Below are 25,888 nucleotides of genomic sequence, written 5' to 3'. Positions count from 1 at the left end.
CAGCACAAGTAGATAAATAGGTACCACTGTAGTGGGAATGGAAACGACATTTCCATGCACTCTGGCTTCCGTCACGGTGTCCCGTTGCACCAGAAGTTGTTTAGTCCTGCTGGCCACATGACCCAGAAAGCTGTCTGTGGACAAACAGCGGCTCCCTAGGCCCATAGAGCGAGGTGAGCGCGCAACCCCAGAGTCGTCCGCGACTGGACCTAACGGTCAGGGGTACCTATACCTTTAACTGCAATAAATAAACAGAATGCTCAGAGTGGCTTTTTACCAATGACATGGGACATTCTTGTTAAATAAGTTGCCACAAGGCAAGGCTACCTATGTGCATGTGCAGAGGGCAGGCTTCTTAAGGGTTCCATCTTTAAAATAAAACTCACAGAAAGGAGGAAAACAACATGAAACCACCTAACATCTTCCACAAGCCCTGGTTTTACTTTTTCCTTGGGTCAAGGGGAAAATTCTGGCCACCTGGCAGCCACATCTGGGTCAAAAGGACCCCCCAGCAGACCCCTCTGGGCGCAGAGACCCTGGGCCACCCCCACACTGAGCACATCTGCTTGCTTAGCGAGCTGCAGACCAGAATGCAACGTGGTTAATCGAGGCGAATTCAGAGGATGTTTTGCAAACACCGTTCATGCCCTGGCAAAAACCCACTTCTGAAACCTTCCAGCCCTGTCCTGCCACAAACCACATGCCCAGATGTGTCCCGACCCCTGCCCCCTCCCCTTTGCCCAGTTCCCACCCAGGCCGACAGAGAAAGCGAATCTGCATCAAGAAGTGGGGAGTGCATTTATTCCGCTAACCAATTTTTCCTTCTTAAAAAAAGCAGGTTCCATCCGCCGGCTGGGAGCTGCCGTTGCTGTTTTTATCCGGACGGGACGATAGCGTTGCCAGTCGGAAGCTGGAGGGCTCTGCTAATTTAGAGTCCCTTCTTTGCTCTGCCAGTCAAGAGTCAATAACTTACATAGGGGGTCGAGCCCTGGTCCCCCGGCGGGGAGGACGCGAGTGCTGTCTGGTCCCGAAACACGCCCCCTGAACCCCTCCATCACTCAAAGAAGAACATCCCAGGGGTCCTGTAGAGACAGTGGGGGAGCCCTAGCTGGTACCCGCTGCCCCCTTGGAGGGAGAAGGGCCCCCCGCCCCAGGCTTCCTGCTCTCCTTGAAGTGGCATGAAGGGGGCTGGCTGGCTGGGGACCGAGGACCCAGGGGCCACGCTGGCTGTCAAAAGGTGTTCCAAGGCTGTGCTGCAGCCACCATGCTCGTTGACGCAGAAGTTCAGGGCCTGCAGGCGGCACTGGTAGTTCCCGCTCAGGGAATCGGCTCCCGAGTAGCCCAGGGAGCCGAAGACGGGCAAGACAGCAGGCTTGGCATAGGCCTCGCCTTCCAAAGGCGACGGCTGGCGGCTGCAGGCCTGGACACCCTTGCAAGGGCCCAGGAAAGTTGGGGCCAGCTGCCCCAAAACCTTCCCATCCTGCCCGCTCTTGGGAGGCCCCAGAGGTGGTTTGGGGCTGCCCTGAAGGGGCTCCTTAGCCTCTGCGGGTGCCTGCGCCATCCTGTCGCCCGCTTGGCTAAGGGGGCTGGCTTCCATGCCCTCCAGGGCTGGCTCCTTCGCCTGGGAGCAGTCCAGCAGGGCTTGGTAGCAGGCCTGTCGGTCGTACGGGTGAAGTTTGGGCGCCAGCTGCGGCGGAGCAAGGCACTGCTGCCCTGGTGGGTAGCTCTTGGCGCAGGCCAGGCCTCCGGAGCCCAGGTGCTCCTGGCAAGGAAGGGCCGGGTCACCGGGGCTTCGGCCTCCAACGATGGGCAGCGTTTTCTCTTGGCAGGAACCCTGGAGCAGGCCCACAGCAGCTGACGAAGAACCGGAACCACTTTCTACTTTGATGGCTTTCTCCACGAACAGCGGGCATTTGGCCAGCGGCTTCCTGTGGCCCTCGGCGCCCCTCTTGCGGGTGAAGCGGCGTCTCCGCCGCAGGAAGCTGCCGTTCTCGAACATGTTGTGGCAGTCGGGGTCCAGGGTCCAGAAGTTGCCCTTGCCGGGCTTCTTGTCGTCCCGCGGCACCTTGACGAAGCACTCGTTGAGAGACAAGTTGTGGCGGATACTGTTCTGCCAGCCCTGCTTGTTCTCCCGGTAGTAGCCGAAACGCGCCGTGATGTAGCGGTAGATGCCGTTGAGAGTGATCCTCTTCTCTGGGGTGCTCTGGATGGCCATGGTGATGAGGGCAATGTAGCTGTACGGAGGCTTGGTCCCTTCGGGGGCCAGCGGCGAACGGGACCCCTGGAACGGCTCTGGGGCTGCGTACCTGCCGAAGCCCATGGCCAGCTGGCTGCCTTCTCCTCCTCCTCCAGCCTCGCATAGGGGAGGCAGGCTGGACCGGGAAGCAGCAGCCGGATGGAGATATTCCAGCTGCATCTCTCTCTCCTCCAAGCAGCCGCGAGTCCTGGGGAGACTCCCGTCCTACTGACTTGGTTTGAAACTCTGCTGTGGTCCAGCCTCTCTCCCGCCTGGAAAAGCAGAGCCGAGCGGCTCCACCTCCTGCCCACAGGGACCCAGAGGAGGGGCCGAGAGCAGCTCCTGCTCCTTCGCAAGCCGGCCAGCCTCTGAGCATCATCGCCTCCGCGCAAGAGGAAATGCCACCTCAAAGCCGTTCCCAGACGCAGCTGGCAGGGGCAAGCCCAGGATGGAGGTGGTGAAGGCAGCCTGGAAGCTGCAGCTAGGTCATTTTGGGTTGTTTCGTTAGTCCAAGGAGAGTTTATAAAATAGAAGGCAGCAGCCCAGGACCAGGAGGCAGGGCGAGATTGGCAATACCCCCAAAATGTTTGGTGTCAGCAACGGCTACACCTGGGCCTGGACGGATAATTGCTGCTCTTCCTCTCTCCTGACAATGAGAACTTTGTAGGCATCCTGTGAAGCTAAGTGCTGGAAGATTCAAGACAGAGGAAAGGAATTATTCTCCACGCAGCACATAGTTAAACTATGGAACTCCCTGCCACAAGAGGAAGAGATGGCCACCAACTTGGAAAGCAGATTAGACAAGCTATCGATAGCTACAAGCCAAGGTGGTGATGCTCTGCCAGTGTGGTGTAGTGGTTAAGAGCAGTGGACTCGTAATCTGGTGAACCGGGTTTGCGTCTCCGCTCCTCCACATGCAGCTGCTGGGTGACCTCGGGCTAGTCACACTTCTCTGAAGTCTCTCAGCCTCACAGAGTGTTTGTTGTGGGGGAGGAAGGGAAAAGGGGAATGTTAGCCGCTTTGAGACTCCTGAAGGGGAGTGATAAAGCGGGATATCAAATCCAAAACTCTTTTCTTCTGCCTGCAGTTGGGAGGCAGCAATGGTTCTGAAAACCAGTTTCTGGAAACTGCAGGAGGCGAGAGGGCTGTTGGGCTTGATTCCTCCTATGTAGGTTTGCCTAGAAGTCCCACTGAGGTCAGCGGGTCTTACTCTCGACTGAGACCCTCCCTGCCTGCAGACTGTCTTGCCAGAGTGGTGCATGTGGGGCGACCTTTGAAGGTGACCCGGAAACTGCAACTAATCCAGAATGCGGCAGCCTGACTGGTGACTGGGAGCAGCCGCCGAGACCACATAACACCAGTCTTGAAAGAACTACGTTGGCTCCCAGAGCATTTCTGAGCACAATTCAAAGTGTTGGTGCTGACCTTGAAAGCCCTAAACGGCCTCGGCCCAGTATACCTGAAGGAGCGTCTCCATCTCCATCGTTCAGCCTGGACACTGAGGTCCAGCTCCGAGGGCCTTTCGACAATTCCATCACTGCGTTGTTTTATATTCTGCTGGAAGCTGCTCAGAGTTGGTGGGGAAACCCAGTCACATGAGTGGGGTACAAGTAATAAATCATCATTGGAGCCAACTCCTAGCAGTTGAGGTCCGTTTGCCCCCAATAAAATATTTGAGGGTGCTGAGCCTCACCCCAGTTGATGGGCATTGCCATTTTAATGGGTTGTGTGTGCCATGTCTTGTGATCAATTATGCGGGGTGAGGCTTACCTGTTCCCCCCAAATATTTTATTCAAGTTGGCACCCCTGATAAGAAGTCTCTAGGATTGCAGCCTGAACAAACCTAGACATCATCTTAAAAAGCAGAGACATCACCTTGCCAACAAAGGTCCGTATAGTTAAAGCTATGGTTTTCCCAGTAGTGATGTATGGAAGTGAGAGCTGGACCATAAAGAAGGCTGATCGCCGAAGAATGGATGCTTTTGAATTCTGGTGCTGGAGGAGACTCTTGAGAGTCCCATGGACTGCAGGAAGATCAAACCTCTCCATTCTGAAGGAAATCAGCCCTGAGTGCTCACTGGAAGGACAGATCCTGAAGCTGAGGCTCCAAGACTTTGGCCACCTCACGAGAAGAGAAGACTCATTGGAAAAGACCCTGATGTTGGGAAAGATGGAGGGCACAAGGAGAAGGGGATGTTGGAGGACGAGATGGTGGGACAGTGTTCTCGAAGCTACCAGCATGAGTTTGACCAAACTGCGGGAGGCAGTGGAAGACAGGAGTGCCTGGCGTGCTCTGGTCCAGGGGGTCACGAAGAGGCGGACACGACTAAATGACTAAACGACAACAACAGGATTGCAGCCTGAATTAATTGACCACTTGCGGCCTTTCCAATGGCACCCCAGAATCTACTGCTCCATAAGAACGTTAAGAGCCCAGCTGCTGGAACAGTCAGTGGCCATTTAGCCTGCATCCAGGCACTGGTATTCAGGGGCACAGTGCCCCCAACAGTGAGGTTACAGCCACCCTGGCTAGCAGCAAATGAGAGCTTTATCCTTGCTATTGCCTAATGCTAGGGCTGGGTGATGATTGACATGTTGCCTTCACAGAGGGACCTTGCTGTCATTATGCAGAGCGTAAATGTCGTGCTTTATAAATAAGTGACATTAATTGCACCAACATCATTTTAGGAACATTTGAACAGTTTATTATTTAACAGGGAGAAATGTAAAGTATTGCACTTGGGCAAAAAAAATGAGAGGCACAAATACAAGATGGGTGACACCTGGCTTGAGAGCAGTACATGTGAAAAGGATCTAGGAGTCTTGGTTGACCACAAACTTGACATGAGCTAACAGTGTGACGCGGCAGCTAAAAAAGCCAATGCAATTCTGGGCTGCATCAATAGGAGTACAGCATCTAGATCAAGGGAAGTAATAGTGCCACTGTATTCTGCTCTGGTCAGACCTCACCTGGAGTACTGTGTCCAGTTCTGGGCACCACAGTTCAAGAGGGACACTGGCAAACTGGAATGTGTCCAGAGGGCAACCAAAATGGTCAAAGGCCTGGAAACGATGCCTTATGAGGAACGGCTAAGGGAGCTGGGCATGTTTAGCCTGGAGAAGAGGAGGTTAAGGGGTGATATGATAGCCATGTTCAAATGTATAAAAGGATGTCACATAGAGGAGGGAGAAAGGTTGTTTTCTGCTGCTCCCGAGAAGCGGACACGGAGCAATGGATCCAAACTACAAGAAAGAAGATTCCACCTAAACATTAGGAAGAACTTCCTGACAGTAAGAGCTGTTCGACAGTGGAATTTGCTGCCAAGGAGTGTGGTGGAGTCTCCTTTTTTGGAGGTCTTTAAGCAGAGGCTTGACAACCATATGTCAGGAGTGCTCTGATGGTGTTTCCTGCTTGGCAGGGGGTTGGACTCAATGGCCCTTGTGGTCTCTTCCAACTCTATGATTCTATTATTATTTAAAATATTTTAACATTACTATTATTACCTCCTAAATAATTTTTAAAAATCAACATGAGACGCAGCCTTTCAAAAATACCCTTTTAAAGTACAGTGGTACCTCTGGTTACGTACTTAATTCATTCCGGAGGTCCGTTCTTAACCTGAAACTGTTCTTAACCTGAAGCACCACTTTAGCTAATGGGGCCTCCTGCTGCCACTGTGCCACCGCTGCACAATTTCTGTTCTCATCCTGAAGCAAAATTCTTAACCTGAAGCACTATTTCTGGGTTAGCGGAGTCTGTAACCTGAAGCATATGTAACCTGAGGTACCACTGTACTGAACCCCCCAGCACAGCAAACATGCCCCCTAGTGGCCGCCTGCCTCGTCGTTTTCTACCTTCTCTCATCTTTTGCTAGGTCATTGCAAAACTATGAAGTTCACCGAATCAAAGCGAGAAACATGAGCAGACCATGCAAACATGCAAAGTACAAATTATTTCAATAAGTGCATGCAATTTTTGTAGAAAGATCTCATGATCATAGATAAAATGCAATTAGAACTATATTGGCGAAGGCACAGTATAAGCAAAAAAAGCGATATAGAGGCTCGATAGGTAGCTGGTTTCAAGAGTTCTTAATCCGGATCCTTTTGGGATGGGAAGTTTAAGAAATCCATATTATGAGCACTAGAAGTCCTGTAGCTTCACAGTCCTGGCTGGGTGCTTTTCAGAGTCACAAGACGTGGAGCAAACCTCTTATTAAATCCACAGTGGGCAGCTTCCTCAAAGAAGAGTTTTCAACAAGTTCACATGCGCAAGTTTCAGCAGCTGACTCTCCCTGAGAAGGCCTGGACCTTGCCCAAGCTGCTCATCTGCGTTACAAATGCCTCTCTGCTCTCTCTGCACATGAACCACCACTAGCAGAAAAGCACCCAGCGATTTAAACTTCGGATGCAATTCCCTTGCTATCCTGCTTGTCTGACATGTACCATACGTGGAAGGGATATCCAGATGTTGCTTCTGAACTGGGAGGTTTCTGTGTATCACTTTGTTTTTAAACTAAATTGGGAATCTCTTGAGAGCTCGAGGTAAGCACTGGGAATGAAAACAGCGGTGCCTTACAACAATGGGATCCTGCTTCCCCCTAGCGGCAAATGCAAGAAAAGATCTTCTCCAAAGTCTACTGCAGGGGTCAGCAAACTTTTTCAGCAGGGAGCCGGTCCACTGTCCATTAGACCTTGTGGGGGGGGGGCGGACTATATTTTGGAGGGGGGGGAATGAACGAATTCCTATGCCCTGCAAATAACCCAGAGATGCATTTTAAATAAAAGCCACACTCTACTTATGTAAAAACACCAGGCAAGCCCCACAAATAACCCAGAGGTGCATTTTAAATAAAAGGATACATTCTACTCATGTAAAAACACGCTGGTTCCCGGACCATCCGCGGGCTGGATTTAGAAGGCGATTGGCTCGGATCGGGCCCCCAGGCCTTAGTTTGCCTACCCATGGTCTACTGTTTACAATGACCCTTGACAATCTGGTGCAATAGTAGTAGTAGTAGTAATAGTAATAATAGTAATAATAATAATAATAATAATAATAATAATAATAATAATAATAATAATAATAATAATTTTATTATTTATATGCCATCCGTCTGACTGGGTTGCTCCAGCCACTCTGGGCGGCTCCCAACAAAATATTATAAAACACAATAAAACATTGAAAACTTCTCTCCAGTTGTTGTTGTGTACTACAACTCTCATCAGTCGCAGCCCACTTTGGACTACAACTCCCATCATCCCTTGCCAGCATGGGTGTGTATCAAGCTGCTGTCAGAAGCTCCAAGAGCAGGCTGGGAAGTACTCATCTGTGGCTGCACAGGTCTGAATTTTCGCCGCATTACAGCAACCCTGTCTCTGCCTGTCTCTCTTGCACAGGCCTGCAATCCTGGGGGGAGGAAATGTGTTTGCTCAGGACCTCAGCGAAGGTTAGCAGGGGGCTTGCAGAGATTTGTCCAGGGCGCTTCATCCTGATCTATTTGCAGAGAGGTTAAGACGACTTAAGCTATTTAAAGAAGATTCATTCTGTTATTTTGGGGGGGTGGGAGGTCACACAATGTTGCGTCAAGTGTGTCCTCCCACACTTTCCCAACTGCAAAAAGTCCAGCCTTTGGGGGAAGTGAGATTGTTACACAACACATCCAAAGCAATTGCACAACCTGAATTTGACGGAATCCCCCGCGGAAATAGTGGCAGTCTGGAAGTGCCCCAATCTCTAAAAAACTAGGGATGAAACCAGACTGACGCACCAATAGCAGGTGGGTTCTTGCTGCCCATTCCCCTCTCCCATCTCAGAGTGCCTAGATACAGAAGACAACAAGGTTCATCTGCCTTTAATAGTCCTGGGCTGCAGCTGCTGAAATTCTCTCTTCTTGTTGTTTAGTTGTGTCTGACTCTTCGTGACTCCATGGACCAGAGCACGCCAGGCACTCCTGTCTTCCACTGCCTCCCGCAGTTTGGTCAAACTCATGCTGGTAGCTTCGAGAACACTGTCCAACCATCTTGTCCTCTTTCGTCCCCTTCTCCTTGTGCCCTCCATCTTTCCCAACATCAGGGTCTTTTCCAGGGAGTCTTCTCTTCTCATGAGGTGGCCAAAGTCTTGGAGCCTCAGCTTCACGATCTGTCCTTCCAGTGAGCACTCAGGGCTGATTTCCTTCAGAATGGACAGGTTTGATCTTCTTGCAGTCCATGGGACTCTCAAGAGTCTCCTCCAGCACCATAATTCAAAAGCATCCATTCTTCGGCAATCAGCCTTCTTTATGGTCCAGCTCTCACTTCCATACATCACTACTGGGAAAACCATAGCGTTAACTATACGGACCTTTGTTGGCAAGGTGATGTCTCTGCTTTTTAAGATGCTGTCTAGGTTTGTCATTGCTTTTCTCCCAAGAAGCAGGCGTCTTTTAATTTCGTGACTGCTGTCACCATCTGCAGTGATCATGGAGCCCAAGAAAGTAAAATCTCTCACTGCCTCCATTTCTTCCCCTTCTGTTTGCCAGGAGGTGATGGGCCCAGTGGCCATGATCTTAGTTTTTTTGATGTTGAGCTTCAGACCATGTTTTGTGCTCTCCTCTTTCACCCTCATTAAAAGGTTCTTTAATTCCTCCTCACTTTCTGCCATCATTTTCTGCCATGTTGCTTCTACACAACTATAATTAAAGGCACAGTAGTCCAATTTTTGCCTTTCCTTCCTCCACCATCTCTAAAGTGATGTTCCTGTGGCTCTTGCATCTTTAATTGCCGTATCTGCTAAACATTCCTCTTCTACCCAACTATTAAAGGTGTAGGAGCCCCATTGGTTTTTTCCACCTACACAGCTGGCATTTTGGGTAGACAAAAAGGACTGCAGAAAGCAACATAGTTCTCAGCTGCTTTCCCATCTCTTTAAGTAAGGAAGGACGGAGCAAATCTCACACTTCAAAGCAAATAAATAAATGCTCGCTGGATTGCTTGAAAGGCCGCTCCAAACCAAACCACACTGAGATTTGCTCAATGTATTTCAAGAGGACAAAAGCACAGAGAGAGTGTGCCTTAGAGAAGGCTAGGGTTGGTTGACTGAATTTGCAAATCGCTTCCCAGGACAAGAACTCCCTAGCCAATTTATGACAAGAATAAAAGACTGCAATAAGAGTGCATAAAGACATTAAAAGCACACCCAGAGTGAAAATATCCAGTCGTTGGTGCTGCCTGAATGCTTGGGGGAAACAAAGAGGACAGTGGTTTGCATATTGAGACAGCTGAAGGCAGCCCTGCACAGGCCAATTTTTAATGGTGGATGTTTTATTGTGTTTTTAAGATTTTGTCGGGAGCAGCCCAGTCAAGCATATAAATAACAAAAATATTATGATGGTAATTTTGTGGCTATATCATGAAATGTAGAAATGACGGCTGTAATTTAAATAGAAATACAGTGCGTCTCACTATGATAGGGTATTGACTGCCCAGGTAACTTCTGCCTTGCCTGCTCAGGGTGCTGGCAAGGTGGGCAAATTCAAGGCTCCCCCCTTCTTAGGGTTCCTGACCTTTAAACCAGACTTGGACTGGGCAGCCCTCAAACAGAGGACACCTCAAAACAGTGGACTGTCCTTCCAAACTGAGGATTTGCATCTGAGCTGTACCACTTCAGGCTCTGTGTGCACAAGATGCTATGCAGGAAAAAAAAATTCCAACCAGAAGTGTTGCAGTGTGAAAACTAGGCTAGAACCCTGTTATGTGTGCATTTCAGATGTGAGTTTCTGAAATGGGACAGTCAAGAAACATCATCTGGGCTTGTGAAAAATAAACTCCTCTATTCAAACAAGCTTTTTAGTGCATGCCAGTCAGGCACTCTAGATAGCATAGCAGGGGCAGATCACCCAGGTGACTAAACCAGGACAGTCATCAGGAGAGGCAGCAAACTTTCTCCTTGGCCAGATTCCTACATCACAGAGGGTTGGGCCAGATGACCTTTGGTGTCCCCTCCAACTCTCCAATTCTACGATTCTATGAACCCTAAGGTCCGCAAGTCCTTTGTCCTTCAGCCACCAAGCCAAGGATGCCACTTCCGGCAGATTCAAGGCGGGCACAGCTGTTTCAGGATCTGGATGATGTTCTTGGGAACGTCGGGAATGCCCGTGTGAGAGTCCTGCAGGAACCGAGGCCCCAGCTGCTGTGCGTGGAGGCAGAGATCGTGAGCAAACACCGGCTCAACCTGGGGGCAGGGGATGAGAAATGGAAGATCACAACTGGGCAGGAAGTGGGCTGTTTGGCCACAAACAGGAAGTGGGTCACTTGTATCGTGGGAGACACTTCCACAGCTGCATTTTCTGCCCCCCAGCCTTGATCACATTTTGCAAGGGGGAGGAGAGGAGGTGGCGGGCAGACCAGCAGCAGCGCTTGGCAGCATTTTCCTGTCTCCAGATTCCCACTTTTTGAGATACAGCAACCGTAGTTCATCATTTATTGTTGAATTGAAGTAAACAGTTTTGATTGGATTTTGGAAGGAAGCTATGCTCACCACGACCATTTTGAATACATGTGCAATTAATTGTTACTGATCTGAATTTTATTGTCTTACTAGTTGGTCATGCAAACTGCTATTCTGAATAATGCTTTTTATTGGGCAAGGGGCTGCCACCAACTGTGAGGGAGGAGGAAGAGGCAGTGGTGAGGTTGCCATGGGGCAAACATACCAGCGGGAGCGCTGGATTGGCTCCCTCAGAGTATTTGCACCACGCTGGCCTCACTGCCCCTCCTGGTGAGCAGAGGAGAAACTGTGAATGGGAGGTCAGGCAAATTCCACTGCCCCGCCACCACCTCGAGATATTTAGTCCCTGCCCTTCCACCAATCCATCTCCTCTCCCCAGTCCCCAAACCAAGGCTATCTTGGGTACAGGAAGTGAGACAGGCCACTGTCATCCTGACATCCATCTTCTAGTTTCACGACCAGGACGTTTTTGACTGGGCGATATCGGGTTTTCAACACTGCGATATATCACCAGCTGAAGATCGTGAAATACAGTGGTACCTCGGGTTAAGAACTTAATTTGTTCTGGAGGTCTGTTCTTAACCTGAAACTGTTCTTAACCTGAGGTACCACTTTAGCTAATGGGGTCTCCGCTGCCACCACACCACTGCAGCATGATTTCTGTACCCGAGGTACTATTTCTGGGTTAGCGGAGTCTGTAACCTGAAGCGTCTGTAACCCGAGGTACCACTGTACCGATTATCGCAGAGTCTGAAACAAGGATGCAGCCAGGTAGAGGCACCGGCCGGTTTCACGGTTTTACCTGCATAGTGATTTTGGCACACCCTCCCAACTCATGATTCGTGATATAAAGGTAAAAAGGTAAAGGGACCCCTGACCATTAGGTCCAGTCGTGGCCGACTCTGGGGTTGCGGCGCTCATCTCACTTTATTGGCCGAGGGAGCCAGTGTACAGCTTCCGGGTCATGTGGCCAGCAGGACTAAGCCGCTTCTGGCGAACCAGAGCAGCGCACGGAAACGCCGTTTACCTTCCCGCCGGAGTGGTACCTATTTATCTACTTGCACTTTGAGGTGCTTTCAAACTGCTAGGTTGGCAGGAGCAGGGACCGAGCAACGGGAGCTCCTCCCATCGCAGGGATTTGAACCGCCGACCTTCTGATCGGCAAGTCCTAGGCTCTGTGGTTTAACCCACAGCGCCACCCACGTCCCTGATTGTGATATACAGTGGTGCCTCGCAAGACGAAATTAATTCGTTCCGCAAGTTTTTTCATCTTGCGAGTTTTTCGTCTTGCGAAGCACGGTTTCCCATAGGAATGCATTGAAAATCAATCAATGCGTTCCTATGGAGACCGTCCGGGGACAGAGGGGAAGCGCCGCGGGCCTTCCCCTCTGTCCCCGGACCTGTTTTAAAGCAAGGGAAGGGGCAGCGTGGAGAATTGCTTCTCCCCGTTGCCGCCCCTTGGTTCAAAAGGGGTCCGGGGACAGAGGGGAAGGCGCGCGCGCGCCTTCCTCTCTGTCCCCTCTTTTGAAGCAAGGGGAGGAGGGGAGAAGATCGCTTCTCTCCGTTGCCGCCCCTTGGTTCAAAAGGGGTCCGGGGACAGAGGGGAAGGCGCGCGCGCGCCTTCCTCTCTGTCCACTCTTTTGAAGCAAGGGGAGGAGGGGAGAAGATCGCTTCTCTCCGTTGCCGCCCCTTGGTTCAAAAGGGGTCCGGGGACAGAGGGGAAGGCGCGCGTGCGCCTTCCCCTCTGTCCCTGGAGATTGCGGGGCTGGCAACGGGGAGAAGCGATCTTCTCCCCGCCGCCCCTTGCTTCAAAAGAGGTCCAGGGTGCGGGGGCAAGCTTCATTTTGCGAAGCAAGCCCATAGGGAAATTCGTCTTGCGAAGCAACTCGAAAACGAAAAAACCTTTCGTCTTGCGAGTTTTTCGTCTCGCGAGGCGTTCGTCTTGCGGGGCACCACTGTACTGCCACATTATGAAACCGGTATGGACTTCAAACTGGTTTTGGACAATATATCTCCCAACCCGAACACACACATCATGATTTGCCAATATATGGCCAGGTCAAAAATTATGAAACCAGTATCACGATATGGGCGATGCATCAATATATCACCCATCCCTATTTGGCACCCACCACTCCCTTGGTCCACATCCTGAGTTTGCCACTCTGTGGCTGCTGGCCAATACCTACCTGCGCCATGATGAGCTTGTGGGGTTTCTGGTCGGGAGCTGTAGGGTATTCCTCCCCAAAGCAGAAGCAGATCTGATATTGTGGCGGCGCATGTCCGTGGATCAGGAAGCCCCGTAATTCTGAATGGCACACAAAAGATCGCAGTTAGGACCCGAGGCTCTCTCTTTATTTAAAAAAAAGAAAGTCATTTTTAGTTGATTTTACAGATATAAATTTATAACAACGCCAAATACATATCCATATAAAGAGATTTCTCTGAATTTTGAGACTTCCCCCCATCCCCTCCATCATAGCTGTCAACGTTTCCCTTTTTCTAAAGAGAAATTCCCTTATTCCGAATAGGATTCCTCGCAAGAAAAGGGAAAAGTTGACAGCTATGGCCTCCATGGGTCCTAACGTCCACATTTTCAACTGCATATTATATCATAATCTGTATTTTAAAACTATCCATATTGTCCATAGTACTTGTTACATTACAAGTGAGGTTAAAATCCTGCTGATGTTTTCATCTGCTTACAGCGGTCTCCTAAGTAAATTATAATTTCCCCTCCATTCTTTCTTGAATTTCTCGTCTTCTTGATCCCTGAGCTTTCCAATCAGTTTTGTCATTTTGGCATAGTCTAACAGCTTGGTTTGCCATTCCTCTCCGGCAGGGAATTCTTTCCATCTCTGGGTCAGTAGCATCTGTGCTGCTGTTGTCGCATACATAAAAAGTATTTTCTTTTCCTTTGGGATGTTGGTACCTACAATTCCTAATAAGAAGGCTTCTGGTTTTTGAACAAACATTATTTTAAACATTTTTTTCAGTTCATTATATATCATTTCCCCAAAAAGCTTTTAGTACTTTACATGACCACTTCTTTTCCCTTACATTTCCATATATAAATATATACCTAGGTTTTTTTAACATATCATTTCCAACAATCATATAACATAACTTCTTATCTTATACAATATTTTAGACTTCTGTCAACACCTCTGATGATTTTTCGTTCTTTATCACTTATTCTGCATTTCTTAATTTCTCTATTACTCTTAATTATCATTAACTAATAATTTTCCTCGTAGTCTTTCTTGCAATATTTCAGATAGTCCTCCTTACAAAACTTGCATCTTTCCCCTTACATTTCCAGTAGGTTTTTGTACTTGTCCTATACATTTTTGCTAGCTTACTAGGAGTCAAATACCACTGGCACATCATTTTCATACAATTCTCTCTTAGCGTACAACATGCCGTTTCAGATTCGATTTCTATAACCTTTCCCAATCTGCCATCTGAATGTTATGCCCAGTGTATCATTACAGATTTAACCTGTATATTTAACTGACCTTCTGATCGGCAAGTCCTAGGCTCTGCAGTTTAACCCACAGCGTCACCCTCGTCCCTCCGTCACGGGAGGAGAAAAGAAAAAAGGAAAAAATAAATTTAATAAACAATAATAATACTCACGCTGCAGGAACTGTTGGGTGTCTAGGAGTTTGTAGGTTTTCTCCCTCTCCAGTTTGTTGGGCTGGTTTTCGTGGGGAGCCAGCGGTCCTTTCCAATACACCCTGCCCTGGCACTGCCGTTTCATGAAGACCCCTTCGGGGGCCACCCAGAGCAGGATTCCCCGGTGCAGGTGGGGAAGAAGCCTCTGCAAGGCCCCGGTTAATCTGCCGCACTGGCTGCTCCCGGCCAAGGCATCCAGAGACGGGAACAGCACCTGCTCCAGGCCGCTCGAACCATAAAGGCACACGTTGTCCGCCGGAACCGGGCAATAGGTGATCCGGCAGCCCTCCGCCGTTTTGGTGGTGACCTCCTTTACCAATGTGTCGCAGTAGTAGAGGCGGACGCGGAGCCAGCAGTCTGGGGGGGCAAAAGGAGGCAGAGGTGAGGATCTGGACGCAGTTAAAAGTCTCCATGCTCTGGGAACTTCCAGACTGGACTACTGCAATGCGCTCTACATGGGGCAGCCCTTGAAGACAACTTGAAAACGTCAGCTGACCCAAAATGCAGCAGCCAGATTGCTGGCTGGAGAGCCGTCTAGATCTCACGTAAACCCGGTTTTAAAAAGAGCCAATTAACTCCAAAGGAAAAACTCTCTCTAAAATGTATAGACTCCTCCTTGACTAGGAAGTCAAGGAGGAGGAGTTAAAATCAGTACAGTCATACCTCGGGTTACAGATGCTTCAGGTTGTGTTTTTTCCTATTTTTATTTTTTAAAAATAATATTTATTAATTTTTCAACAGTTTAAACACAACACTACAGAAAACCAAAAAAAACAATACAACAATACAATACAAAAAAACACTACAAAACACTAACATACAAACAACTAACAAAACAAAACAAAAACCATTTAAAACACAATCCAATTTCAATATCTTATCTTTCATTCACTTATTTCCACGACCTCCTCACACCTCCCTTTTTGTATTCCACTTCTATTAATTGTTTCAGCAATTCCTTTCCATCTTCCTCTGTTTTCTATCCTATAATTATCTTAACACATTCTAACCTTATTTTTCCCTTTAATACTCTATTAATCTATCTATACTTAATTCCTTATAACATTTCTACTAAAGCCATATAACTTCATTCCAACATTTTTCTAACATTCATTAATTTTACAGCGTTTTTCCCTATATTTAAAAGATATCTGAAGGCAGCCCTGTTTAGGGAAGTTTTTAATATGTAATGCTGCACAGTGGTACCTTGGTTTAAGAACTTAATTCGTTCTGCAAAAAGCTAAGTTGATAGTGAACAATGTGGTGACAGAGGAGTTCCATATTGAAAAAGGAACACGCCAGGGGTGCCCACTATCCCCCCTACTATTTATATCAGTCCTGGAGGTATTGCTGAACATGATTAGGAGGGACCGGCAAATACAGGGGATTACGGTCGGAGTGAAACAATATAAACTGAAAGCATTTGCAGATGACTTAGTAATAACATTACAGGAGCCAGAATCTAGTACAAAAAGAGTTTTGGAACTGATACAAGAATTTGGTCGGGTGGCAGGATTTAAGTTGAACAAACAAAAAACTAAAGTTTTGGGGAAAAATTTGACGCCTTTAGAAATAGAGGAGTTTCAGAAGGAAACAGAATTAGTGGTGGTTAAGAAGGTGAAATACCTGGGGGTAAACTTGACGCCTAAAAATTTGAACCTGTTTAAGGATAACTATGAGAAATGCTGGTCAGAGGTTAAGAAAGATTTGGAAACATGGTCGAGATTGAAGCTTTCCTTGCTGGGCCGAATTGCTGCTGTTAAGATGAATGTTTTGCCAAAAATGTTGTTTTTATTTCAAACCTTGCAGGTCGTGGACAAAGTGGAATGTTTTCGAAAGTGGCAGAGGGACATTTCAAAGTTTGTCTGGCAGGGCAAAAAGCCCCGAATAAAGTTTAAAATACTAACTGACGCAAAAGAAAGAGGGGGATTTGCCCTGCCAGACTTAAGGTTATATTATGAGGCGGCAGCCTTCTGCTGGTTGAAAGATTGGATTTTGTTGGAGAATACAGATGTCCTAGACCTGGAAGGCTTTAACAATTCGTTAGGATGGCATGCGTATCTGTGGTACGGCAAGGCAAAAGCACATGGAATGTTCAAAAACCATATTGTCAGGAAAGCAATTTTTATGGTCTGGCTGAAATACAAAGACTTACTTGAAAGTAAGACTCCGAGGTGGTTATCACCAGTGGAGGCTAAGGCGAGGAAAAAACACAATATGGAGGCCGGTTGGCCGAAATATTGGGAACTAATAGAAAAAGTTGGTGACAATTGGAGGTTGCGGAGCTTTGAAAACTTAAAAGAAAAGGTGCAAGATTGGTTTCATTATGCCCAAATTAACGAGGTTGTTAAGTTGGATAAAAAAATAGGATTCCAGGTGGAAAAATCGAAACTTGAGACAGAGCTATTAGAACCAAAGACCAAGGTTTTATCGAGAATGTATAACTTGCTGCTTAAGTGGAATACTCAGGATGAGACAGTGAAATCAGCCATGATAAAGTGGGCTCAAGACATTGGTTACAATATCATGTCTGAAGACTGGGAAAGGTTATGGACCACCGGTATAAAATTTACGGCATGTAATGCCCTGAAAGAAAACATTATGAAAATGGTATACAGGTGGTACATGACCCCAGTCAAGCTTGCTAAGATATACCATATGTCTGATAATAAATGTTGGAAGTGCAAGGAGGCTGAAGGAACATTCTTTCACCTTTGGTGGACCTGTCCAAGAGTGAAGGCCTTCTGGGAAATGATCTACAACGAGTTAAAAAAGGTGTTTAAGTACACCTTCCCTAAAAAACCGGAAGCCTTTCTCTTGGGTATTGTCGGCCAAAAGGTTTTAAAGAAGGATAGAACGTTTTTTATGTATGCTACCACTGCAGCAAGAATTTTGATCGCCAAATATTGGAAGACTCAAGATTTACCCACGCTGGAAGAGTGGCAAACGCAACTGATTGACTATATGGAGTTGGCCGAAATGACTGCCAGAATCCGAGACTTGGGAGAAGAAGCAATGGAGGAGGACTGGAAAAAATTTAAGAATTATTTGCAAAAACTTTATAAATTATATGATTTATAAAATGACGCATAATTTGAAATGCTAGCCCCAGCAATGAGAGTGTAATATTTATGAAATTGGAAAACAATATTGAAGGGATCAAAGTTTAAATGTTAAAAAGGATAATACTTTTTGTTTTTAGAGTAATTGGACAATAAGGGATTTAAACTTGAACTGCAATTGGAAGTAACAAAGAAACACATGAAACAAGGTTACAACTTGCTGATAAATTTATTATTAAGAATGCATTGTGCGGGAGATGTGGGGAAGTTCGATGGAATGTTGGAACAAGCTGTTGAAGGGTTATGATTTTTCTCTTTCTTTTTTTATATTTTCTTTTCTATCTTCTTTCTTTTTCTGTTTTCTGTTTATATCTGGAAAAAAAAACGCAATAAAAATACTTTAAAAAAAAAAAAGAACTTAATTCGTTCTGGAGGTCCGTTCTTAACCTGAAACTGTTCTTAACCTGAGGTACCACTTAACTAATGGGGCCTCCTGTTGCCACACCGCGATTTCTGTTCTCATCCTGAAGCAAAGTTCTTAACCCGAGGTACTATTTCTGGGTTACACTGAGAGCCAGTGTGGTGTAGTGGTTAAGAGCGGAAGACTCGTAATCTGGGGAACCGGGTTCGATTCCCCGCTCCTCCACATGCAGCTGCTGGGTGACCTTGGGCCAGTCACACTTCTTTGAAGTCTCTCAGCCCCACTCACCTCACAGAGTGTTTGTTGTGGGAGAGGAAGGGAAAGGAGGTTAGCCGCTATGAGACTCCTTAAAGGGAGTGAAAGGTGGGATATCAAATCCAAACTCTTCTTCTTCTTAGCAGAGTCTGTAACCTGAAGCATCTGTAACCCAAGGTACCACTTCATTTTTAACACTCGACATTGTTTTTAACACTCGACTGTGAGCCGCCAAGAGTGGCTGGGGAAACTCAGCCAGATGGGTGGGGTATAAAAAAATATTATTGTTATTGTTGTTGTTGTTGTCAGTAAATCAGGACAAATGCTCAAGGAACAGGTTGCTTAGAGAAGCCCCAAAAGACCAATGCAGAGAAAGTTTGGAACTGGCCATAGGCGCCGACTCCATGGGGCTTGAGGGGGCTCGAGCCCCCTCAAAAAATTTTTTTGGGGGGCTCAGCCCCCCCAATAATCTCAGGCGGGCGCCCTTCCAGCAGAGCGCCGCCGCCGTCCCCCGCCTCCTCCTTCGCCAGCCAGCCAGCCGCGCGCCCTAATCGGAGAGCCCCGGCCGGAAATCCCGCGAGAACAGGGGAATCCCGACTGGCCACACCTCCCAGCCAGCCAATCGGCTGGCTGGGGGGCGTGGCTTGCCCTATTTAGGGCCGGAGCTACTTTATTTGCATATTCATGAGCTTATTTATTATTCATGAGCTTTCCCGGGCCCCCCCAATATTTTTTCTAAGTCCGCGTCCCTGGAACTGGCTGAAACTCTTGTTCTTTGGGGAACTGTTGGCTGCTCTTAGAAGCCAGGCTTCTTCCAAAAGACTGTGTTTGCAAATAAAGCAAAAGCAACCAAGGTAACCTTAAAAGTGCAATCCTAACCCACTTACAAGGGACTGAATGCCGTAGGAGTTGTGTCCGAGCATCATGTGGTTTGAGCTGCACCGGGAGTTTCCACAAAGCCAAACCCTGCAATCCTGCTCCTGACCTTGGCGCAACTTGAGGAAAGGGAGTCAAGGCAACCTCTGTTTCACCCACAATCCCCGCATTGCAAAGTGACATTAAACAACGACTGAACGCAGACCGGAATCAAGAAAGACCATGCATCAACTGATGTAAACAAGATTAATCACAAAAGGGGTCATGAAACAGCTGGAGGGCTGTTGTTTAGTCGTGTCCGACTCTTCGTGACCCCCTGGACCAGAGCATGCCAGGCACTCCTGTCTTCCACTGCCTCCCGCAGTTTGGTCAAACTCATGCTAGTAACTTCAAGAACACTGTCCATCCATCTCATCCTCTGTCATCCCCTTCTCCTTGCGCCCTCCATCTTTCCCAACATCAGGGTCTTTTCCAAGGAGTTTTATCTTCTCATGAGGTGGCCAAAGTCTTGGAGCCTCAGCTTCAGGATCTGTCCTTCCAGTGAGCACTCAGGGCTGATTTCCTTCAGAATGGAGAGGTTTGATCTTCTTGCAGTCCATGGGACTTTCAAGAGTCTCCTCCAGCACCAGAATTCAAAAGCATCAATTCTTCGGCCATCAGCCTTCTTTATGGTCCAGCTCTCACTTCCATACATCACTACTGGGAAAACCATAGCTTTAACTATACGGACCTTTGCTGGCAAGGTGATGTCTCTGCTTTTTAAGATGCTGTCTAGGTTTGGCATTGCTTTTCTCCCAAGAAGCAGACATCTTTTAATTTCGTGACTGCTGTCACCATGTGCAGTGATCATGGAGCCCAAGAAAGTAACATCTCTCACTGCTGGAGGGCTGTTGAGCGGGGTTCAATTCTGCACCAGCTGCATGTGCCTGCTCCCAGCAAACACAGCAGAATTTAACCCCCACCTGACATCAGACAAGCAGGGAGTTAAATCTTGCCCAGTTTGCAAACAGCAGGCTTTGTAAGGGAACCTGAGGGATCGAACTCGTGACCTTGGCATGATCAGCACCACACTCCAACCAACTGAGCTATCCAATTAAAATCTCACGGTGTCTTTTTTTATCATATGTGGCGGACCTGCCCCAAGGTGAAAGACTTCTGGGAGAAGATTTATAATGAATTTTTTTAAATGTTGAAATATACATTTATTAAGAAACCAGAGGCCTTTCTTCTTGGAATAACAGGTTTGGAATCGCCCAAGAAAGATGTTAGACTGTTTTTGTATGCCACAACTGCAGCAAATAATTGGAAATCACAAGAAGTCCCAACAGTGGAGGAATGGCAGATGAAGATGATAGACTTTTCGGAGCTAGCCGACCTGAGTGGAAGAGTCCGCAATCAGGAGGAGGAGGAGTACCAGGAGGAATGGAGGAAATTCAAAGACTACTTAGTTAAATATGTTAAGATAACTTAATTGGAAAAACTTGCAAATACCAGATAGGCTTAGGATTTAAATATGTATTGTTAGAGAATAACATGTTAAAATGAAAAGAAAGAAAGATGTTAAGTGATTAAGTTAATTTTATGAGAAAAATGGTTTTGGAAAACTGTTACAATGATATACACTGAAATTCAGCCAGGGGGATTTGAGGAAGTCACTTAATAATGTTACTAAGTTTGGATTAAGTACAAATAAGATGTATGTTTGTTTAAAAATTTTGGAAAACCAATAAAAAAATGGGGGGGGGGGAATGTCACTGTGTCTTATTTCTGCATTGCAGAGGATTGGACTAGAAGACCTTTTGGGCCCCTTCCAAAACTACAATTCTATGATGCAATGGAGGCGGAGAAGGAGGATAATAGAAATCGCAGAATGGCCGCTTTGGAAAGGCCCTTAAATTCATGCCCTAAAAGAGAGGAAGCTGAAAAGGGGAATTGCAAAATGGAAAAGGAATGGCTCCTGCCAATTAATCACAACTTCCTTAAATGTGGGAGAGAAACCCGTTTCAGTGCAAAGCCTGCTTTTAATTTCATCTTCCTCTAGGCTTGGCATAAGACTGAATTTATTATTTCGGTCACAGACCAGTTCCAGCCCACATACAATATCAAAGAAGTCATAAAACACGATAGGGACACATTTGAATTTGCAATTAGGTATAACAGGGACACTACAGATATAGCAACAGTTAAAAATATATAGAAATTAAAACGTAGCTTGGCATAAGATGTATTTTTATTTTTATTATTACTGGCCCTTCAACCTAAGTTATCCCCTTCTCCCTGCTTTGTGTAGACAGGTGACTGGGAGCGGCCACCGAGACCACATAACACGGTCTTGAAAGACCTACATTGGCTCCCAGTAAGTTTCCGAGCACAATTCAAAGTGTTGGTGCTGACCTTTAAAGCCCTAAACGGCCTCGGTCCATGTTATGTACTGAGAACAATAGGATCCAAATTGCAGCAGTGTGATTAGTCCTAGAACAATAGGATTCAGAATGCAGCAGTCTGATTGGTCCTAGAACAATGCAGCAGTATGATTGGTTGGCAGGAACCACCCAATCCTGCTCCTGATAGAAGTGAATCCACAACCTGATTGGCTTACAGTAGAATTCCGGAATTAGCCAATCATGTGCAGCCCATTGTGTAAATAATGTATATAAAGCAGATACTGTGAGGGGGCTTCCATTCATTCCTCCTCACCACTATGAGCTGAATAAAGAGCATGAAATCACTTTGCGACTCTGAGTATATTTCAGTCCAGTATACCTGAAGGAGCGTTTCCACCCCCATTGTTCTGCCCGGACACTGAGGTCCAGCGCCGAGAGCCTTCTGGTGGTTCCCTCCCTGCGAGAAGCCAAGTTACAGGGAACCAGGCAGAGGGCCTCCTGGGTGGTGGCGCCCTCCCTGTGGAACGCCCTCCCACCAGATGTCAAAGAGAACAACAACTACCAGACTTTTAAAAGACATCTGAAGGCAGCCCTGTTTAGGGAAGCTTTGAATGTTTAATAGATTATTGTATTTTACTATTCTGTTGGAAGCCGCCCAGAGTGGCTGGGGAAACCCAGTCAGATGGGTGGGGCATAAATAAATTGTTGTTGTTATTTCTGGCCTGCAGAGGGTGAAATTTGGGTTCATCAAGTTCTAGCCCAGTTACAGATTTTGGCATTCCTGCGCAGAGCAGCGTGGCCAACCTTTGCTCTTTTTCATTTTCTTCTTGCTTTCTGCACTGAATTGAGCTCTGGGTGGGCACAATGCAATGGGATTTTCTGCCTCTTGAAAAGCATGGCGGGGGAAACAAAAGATTTTAAAAGCCTCCAACTGCCCCGGCCATGGAAGTTTCATTTCCCTGTACTGGCTAACAGCCACGGACACAGCCCTTCTCTGCTCCCAGAATCCAAGGCAGCCTCCCGCTGTGGCGCAATGGGTCAGTGGGTCTCGCTGTTAACCCTAAGCTTGGGGCTTGAGGCCACCTAGGGACAGCTGTGAGCAGGACTCCTGCATTTCAGAGGGTTGGACTACATGACCCTCGGAATCCCTTCCAACTCCTTAATTCTCTGGTTCCATCAACACAAGAGCAGGAGGCGGCTTTCCCTTCCCAGAAGAGAAATCTGGCTGGCCTGTGTGAGAAACTGGAACTTCAGAACTACCACTACTAATAATAATAATAATAATAATAAATACCCCGCTCTCCCCGGCTCAAACATAATAGGGGGAAAAGACAGGGAGAAAACCCAATTTAAAATACAGGTTAAAATGCAATTTAAAATGCAGCCTCATTTTAAAAGTAGCTGATAAATCAAGACCATAAGGGGAGGGAAGACATAAGGGTCAGACTGAGTCCAAACCAAAGGCCAGGCGGAACAGCTCTGTCTTGCAGGCCCTGCAGAAAGATGTCAGGTCCCGCAGGGGCTTGTGACAAAGCATTCCACCACATCGGGGCCAGTGCTGAAAAGGCCCTGGCCCTAGTTGAGACCAATCTAACCTCCTTGAGGCTCGGGACCTCCAAAGTGTTGTTATTTGTGGACCTTAAGGTCCTCTGCGGGGCATACCAGGAGAGGCCTTTGTTGTCCTTTATTGTCTTCTCCCACTCCTTTTAAAGGCATCTGAGCTAGCGCTCATTGTTTTTAAAATTATTTATGGCATTTCTATCCCAGCGTTTTTCTCCGAGGAGCTCAAGGGTCTCCTCCGCCTCCTCACGTCACCCCCCAACACACAACAACCTTGTGAAGTAGGTTAGGCACAAAGAGGCAGTGACTGTCCCCAGGCTACCCCCAGCAAGAGCTTTGTGGCTGAGCGGGGATTCGAACCCTGGTCTCTCCCCGGTCCCAGTCCCGATGCTCTAACCGCTATTGGCTGTCTTCGAACAGAGACCCTTTCTTCCTCTCCTTACCCGAGTTGATGTTTTGATTGTCAGCGTACTGGGGATTGGGACCGGCAGCGGTGGGGCTCGGATGGCAGTGGAAGTGTGCCAGGTTACAGCTGTAGAAAAAACCTTTCACCTGGTACCCTGGAAAAGGAAGCACAACACAGGAGAGCTTTAAAATTGGTTCGTTTGTCCCTGCGAGATGTGAAACAGCAGCTTGGACAAAGCCATCTCTTTCCCCAGGTACATATTCTCCAGAGGCTTCACGCTGCAACTCTTAAGAGCCCCAGACAACACATATGGCAGATCTCCTTAAGGAAGGGATGTAGCTCATGGAAAGAGCGTTTGCTTTGCATGCAGAAGGTCACAGGTTCGATTCCTGACATCCCCAGGTAGGGCTGTGAAAGACTGCCTGCGTGAAGCTCTGGAGAGCAGCTGCCAAACAGGGTGGACGACAACGTGTTATTGCAGGGGGTTGGAATAGATGACTTTAGGGGTCCCTTCCAACCATACAATTCTACGAGTCTATTTATTTCAGAAAATCTGAAATAAATAAAATCTATTTATTTATTTCAGAACTTAAAAATGGAAAGCGTAACGCTGGTGGTCAACAAAAGAGGTTTAAAGACTGTCTCAAGTCAAATCTAAAAAAAAAAGTAGTATAAACACAGACAACTGGGAAACACTGGCCTGTGAGCGCTCCAGTTGGAGAACAGCCTTGACCAAAGGTGTCGTGGGCTTTGGAGACACTCGAACTCAGGACGCGAGGGAGAAACGTGCCAAGAGGAAGGCACGCTTGGCAAACCCTCGCCACGATCAACTCCTGCGTGGAAACCTATGTCCCCACTGTGGAAGGACGTGGGGATCCAGAATTGGCCTCCACAGTCACTTATGGACTCACTGTTAAAACCGTGTTTGTGGAAGACAATCTTACTCGGCTACAAGGGATCGCCAAAGAAGAAGAAGAAGAAGATACCACTAGGTAGTAAAACACACATTCTCTCTCTCACCTCAAAGTAGCTTACAAAAAGAAGGAAGCAGTGAAACTCCAGTTTAGAACAACTATTTAAAACATCCAAGAAGGATAACAATAGGCTAAAAACCTGACGTATATTCTTTATATCTGGTGAAAGGTAAAGGTAAAGGGACCCCTGACCATTAGGTCCAGTCATGACCGACTCTGGGGTTGTGGCGCTCATCTCGCTTTACTGGCCGAGGGAGCTGGCGTACAGCTTCCGGGTCCTGTGGCCAGCATGACTAAGCCGCTTCTGGCGAACCAGAGCAGCGCACGGAAACGCCGTTTACCTTCCCGCTGGAGTGGTACCTATTTATCTACTTGCACCACATGCTTTCGAACTGCTAGGTTGGCAGGAGCAGGGACCGAGCAATGGGAGTTCACTCCGTCATGGGGATTTGAACCGCCGACCTTCTGATCGGCAAGTCCTAGGCTCTGTGGTTTAAGCCACAGCACCACCCGCGTCCCTATATCTGGATAGGTTTGCCTAAACAGAAACGTTCTCATCAGACACCAAGAGCAGTTAAGTGGAAGGCGGCTGCCTGGTGTCAAGAGGCAGGGAATTCCCAAAGGCAGATGCTTCTATTCTGCAAGATGGCTGTCTTACAATTGCAGGATGATTATTACGTGGCCCCTTGATGGACCAATGCTCTGACTCAGAGAAGGCAGCTTCCTGGGTCCACATTGGCCACTGGAAGGATACGGCCAACAGGGCACTGGGAATGGGCATTGGCACTTTAATAATAATCATCATCTTATTATTTATACCCTGCCCATCTGGCTGGGTGGCAGACTTTTCGTCTTGCAAAACCTTTCAGAGGCACAGCAGACAGGCTCCCTTTGAAAGACTGACTAGGATGTCGGATCAGGTCCCTAGAGATTTCTCCCAGGTAGCAGATGAAATAGATCCAATAGTCATAGAATCATAGAATCCTAGAGTTGGAAGAGACCACAAGGGCCATCGAGTCCAACCCCCTGCCAAGCAGGAAACACCATCAGAGCACTCCTGACATATGGTTGTCAAGCCTCTGCTTAAAGACCTCCAAAGTAGGAGACTCCACCACACTCCTTGGCAGCAAATTCCACTGTCAAACAGCTCTTACTGTCAGGAAGTTCTTCCTAATGTTTAGGTGGAATCTTCTTTCTTGTAGTTTGGATCCATTGCTCCGTGTCCGCTTCTCTGGAGCAGCAGAAAACAACCTTTCTCCCTCCTCTATGTGACATCCATTTCTATATTTGAACATGGCTATCATATCACCCCTTAACCTCCTCTTCTCCAGGCTAAACATGCCCAGCTCCCTTAGCCGTTCCTCATAAGGCATCATTTCCAGGCCTTTGACCATTTGGGTTGCCCTCCTCTGGACACGTTCCAGTTTGTCAGTGTCCTTCTTGAACTGTGGTGCCCAGAACTGGACACAGTACTCCAGGTGAGGTCTGACCAGAGCAGAATACAGTGGCACTATTACTTCCCTTGATCTAGATGCTATACTCCTATTG

General features: G+C 47.5%; 2 protein-coding genes across 2 annotated transcripts in view; both read right to left on the bottom strand.

The window, feature by feature from the left end:
* Window positions 1-775: 775 nt before the first annotated feature.
* Window positions 776-3,159, bottom strand: FOXS1 (forkhead box S1). The gene has a single exon (XM_081196853.1). It carries the CDS (start codon window positions 2,414-2,416, stop codon window positions 1,055-1,057), a length of 1,362 nt encoding a protein of 453 aa, XP_081052979.1. The 5' UTR covers window positions 2,417-3,159; the 3' UTR covers window positions 776-1,054.
* Window positions 3,160-6,238: 3,079 nt separating this feature from the next.
* LOC308588057 (interferon regulatory factor 4-like) overlaps window positions 6,239-25,888 on the bottom strand; it is a 29,141-nt gene continuing 9,491 nt past the window's right edge. Inside the window, exons 5-9 of the mRNA XM_081196256.1 lie at window positions 23,404-23,520; window positions 14,364-14,759; window positions 12,914-13,032; window positions 7,100-10,448; window positions 6,239-7,029 (exon numbers count right to left, since the gene is read on the bottom strand). Of these exons, the coding sequence (XP_081052382.1) occupies window positions 10,311-10,448; window positions 12,914-13,032; window positions 14,364-14,759; window positions 23,404-23,520 (770 nt within the window). The 3' untranslated portion in view covers window positions 6,239-7,029; window positions 7,100-10,310. The remainder of the gene's footprint in view (window positions 7,030-7,099; window positions 10,449-12,913; window positions 13,033-14,363; window positions 14,760-23,403; window positions 23,521-25,888) is intronic.

The sequence above is a fragment of the Podarcis bocagei genome, assembly GCF_964188305.1.
Source record: "Podarcis bocagei genome assembly, chromosome: 5".
NCBI lineage: Eukaryota > Metazoa > Chordata > Lepidosauria > Squamata > Lacertidae > Podarcis > Podarcis bocagei.
Note: the sequence above shows the minus strand (reverse complement) of the source record. Positions and strands in the feature narration are given on the sequence as shown.

Coding starts and splice junctions, on each gene's coding strand:
- FOXS1 (XM_081196853.1), bottom strand. CDS start 2,416: ATGCAGCTGGAATATCTCCATCCGGCTGCTGCTTCCCGGTCCAGCCTG.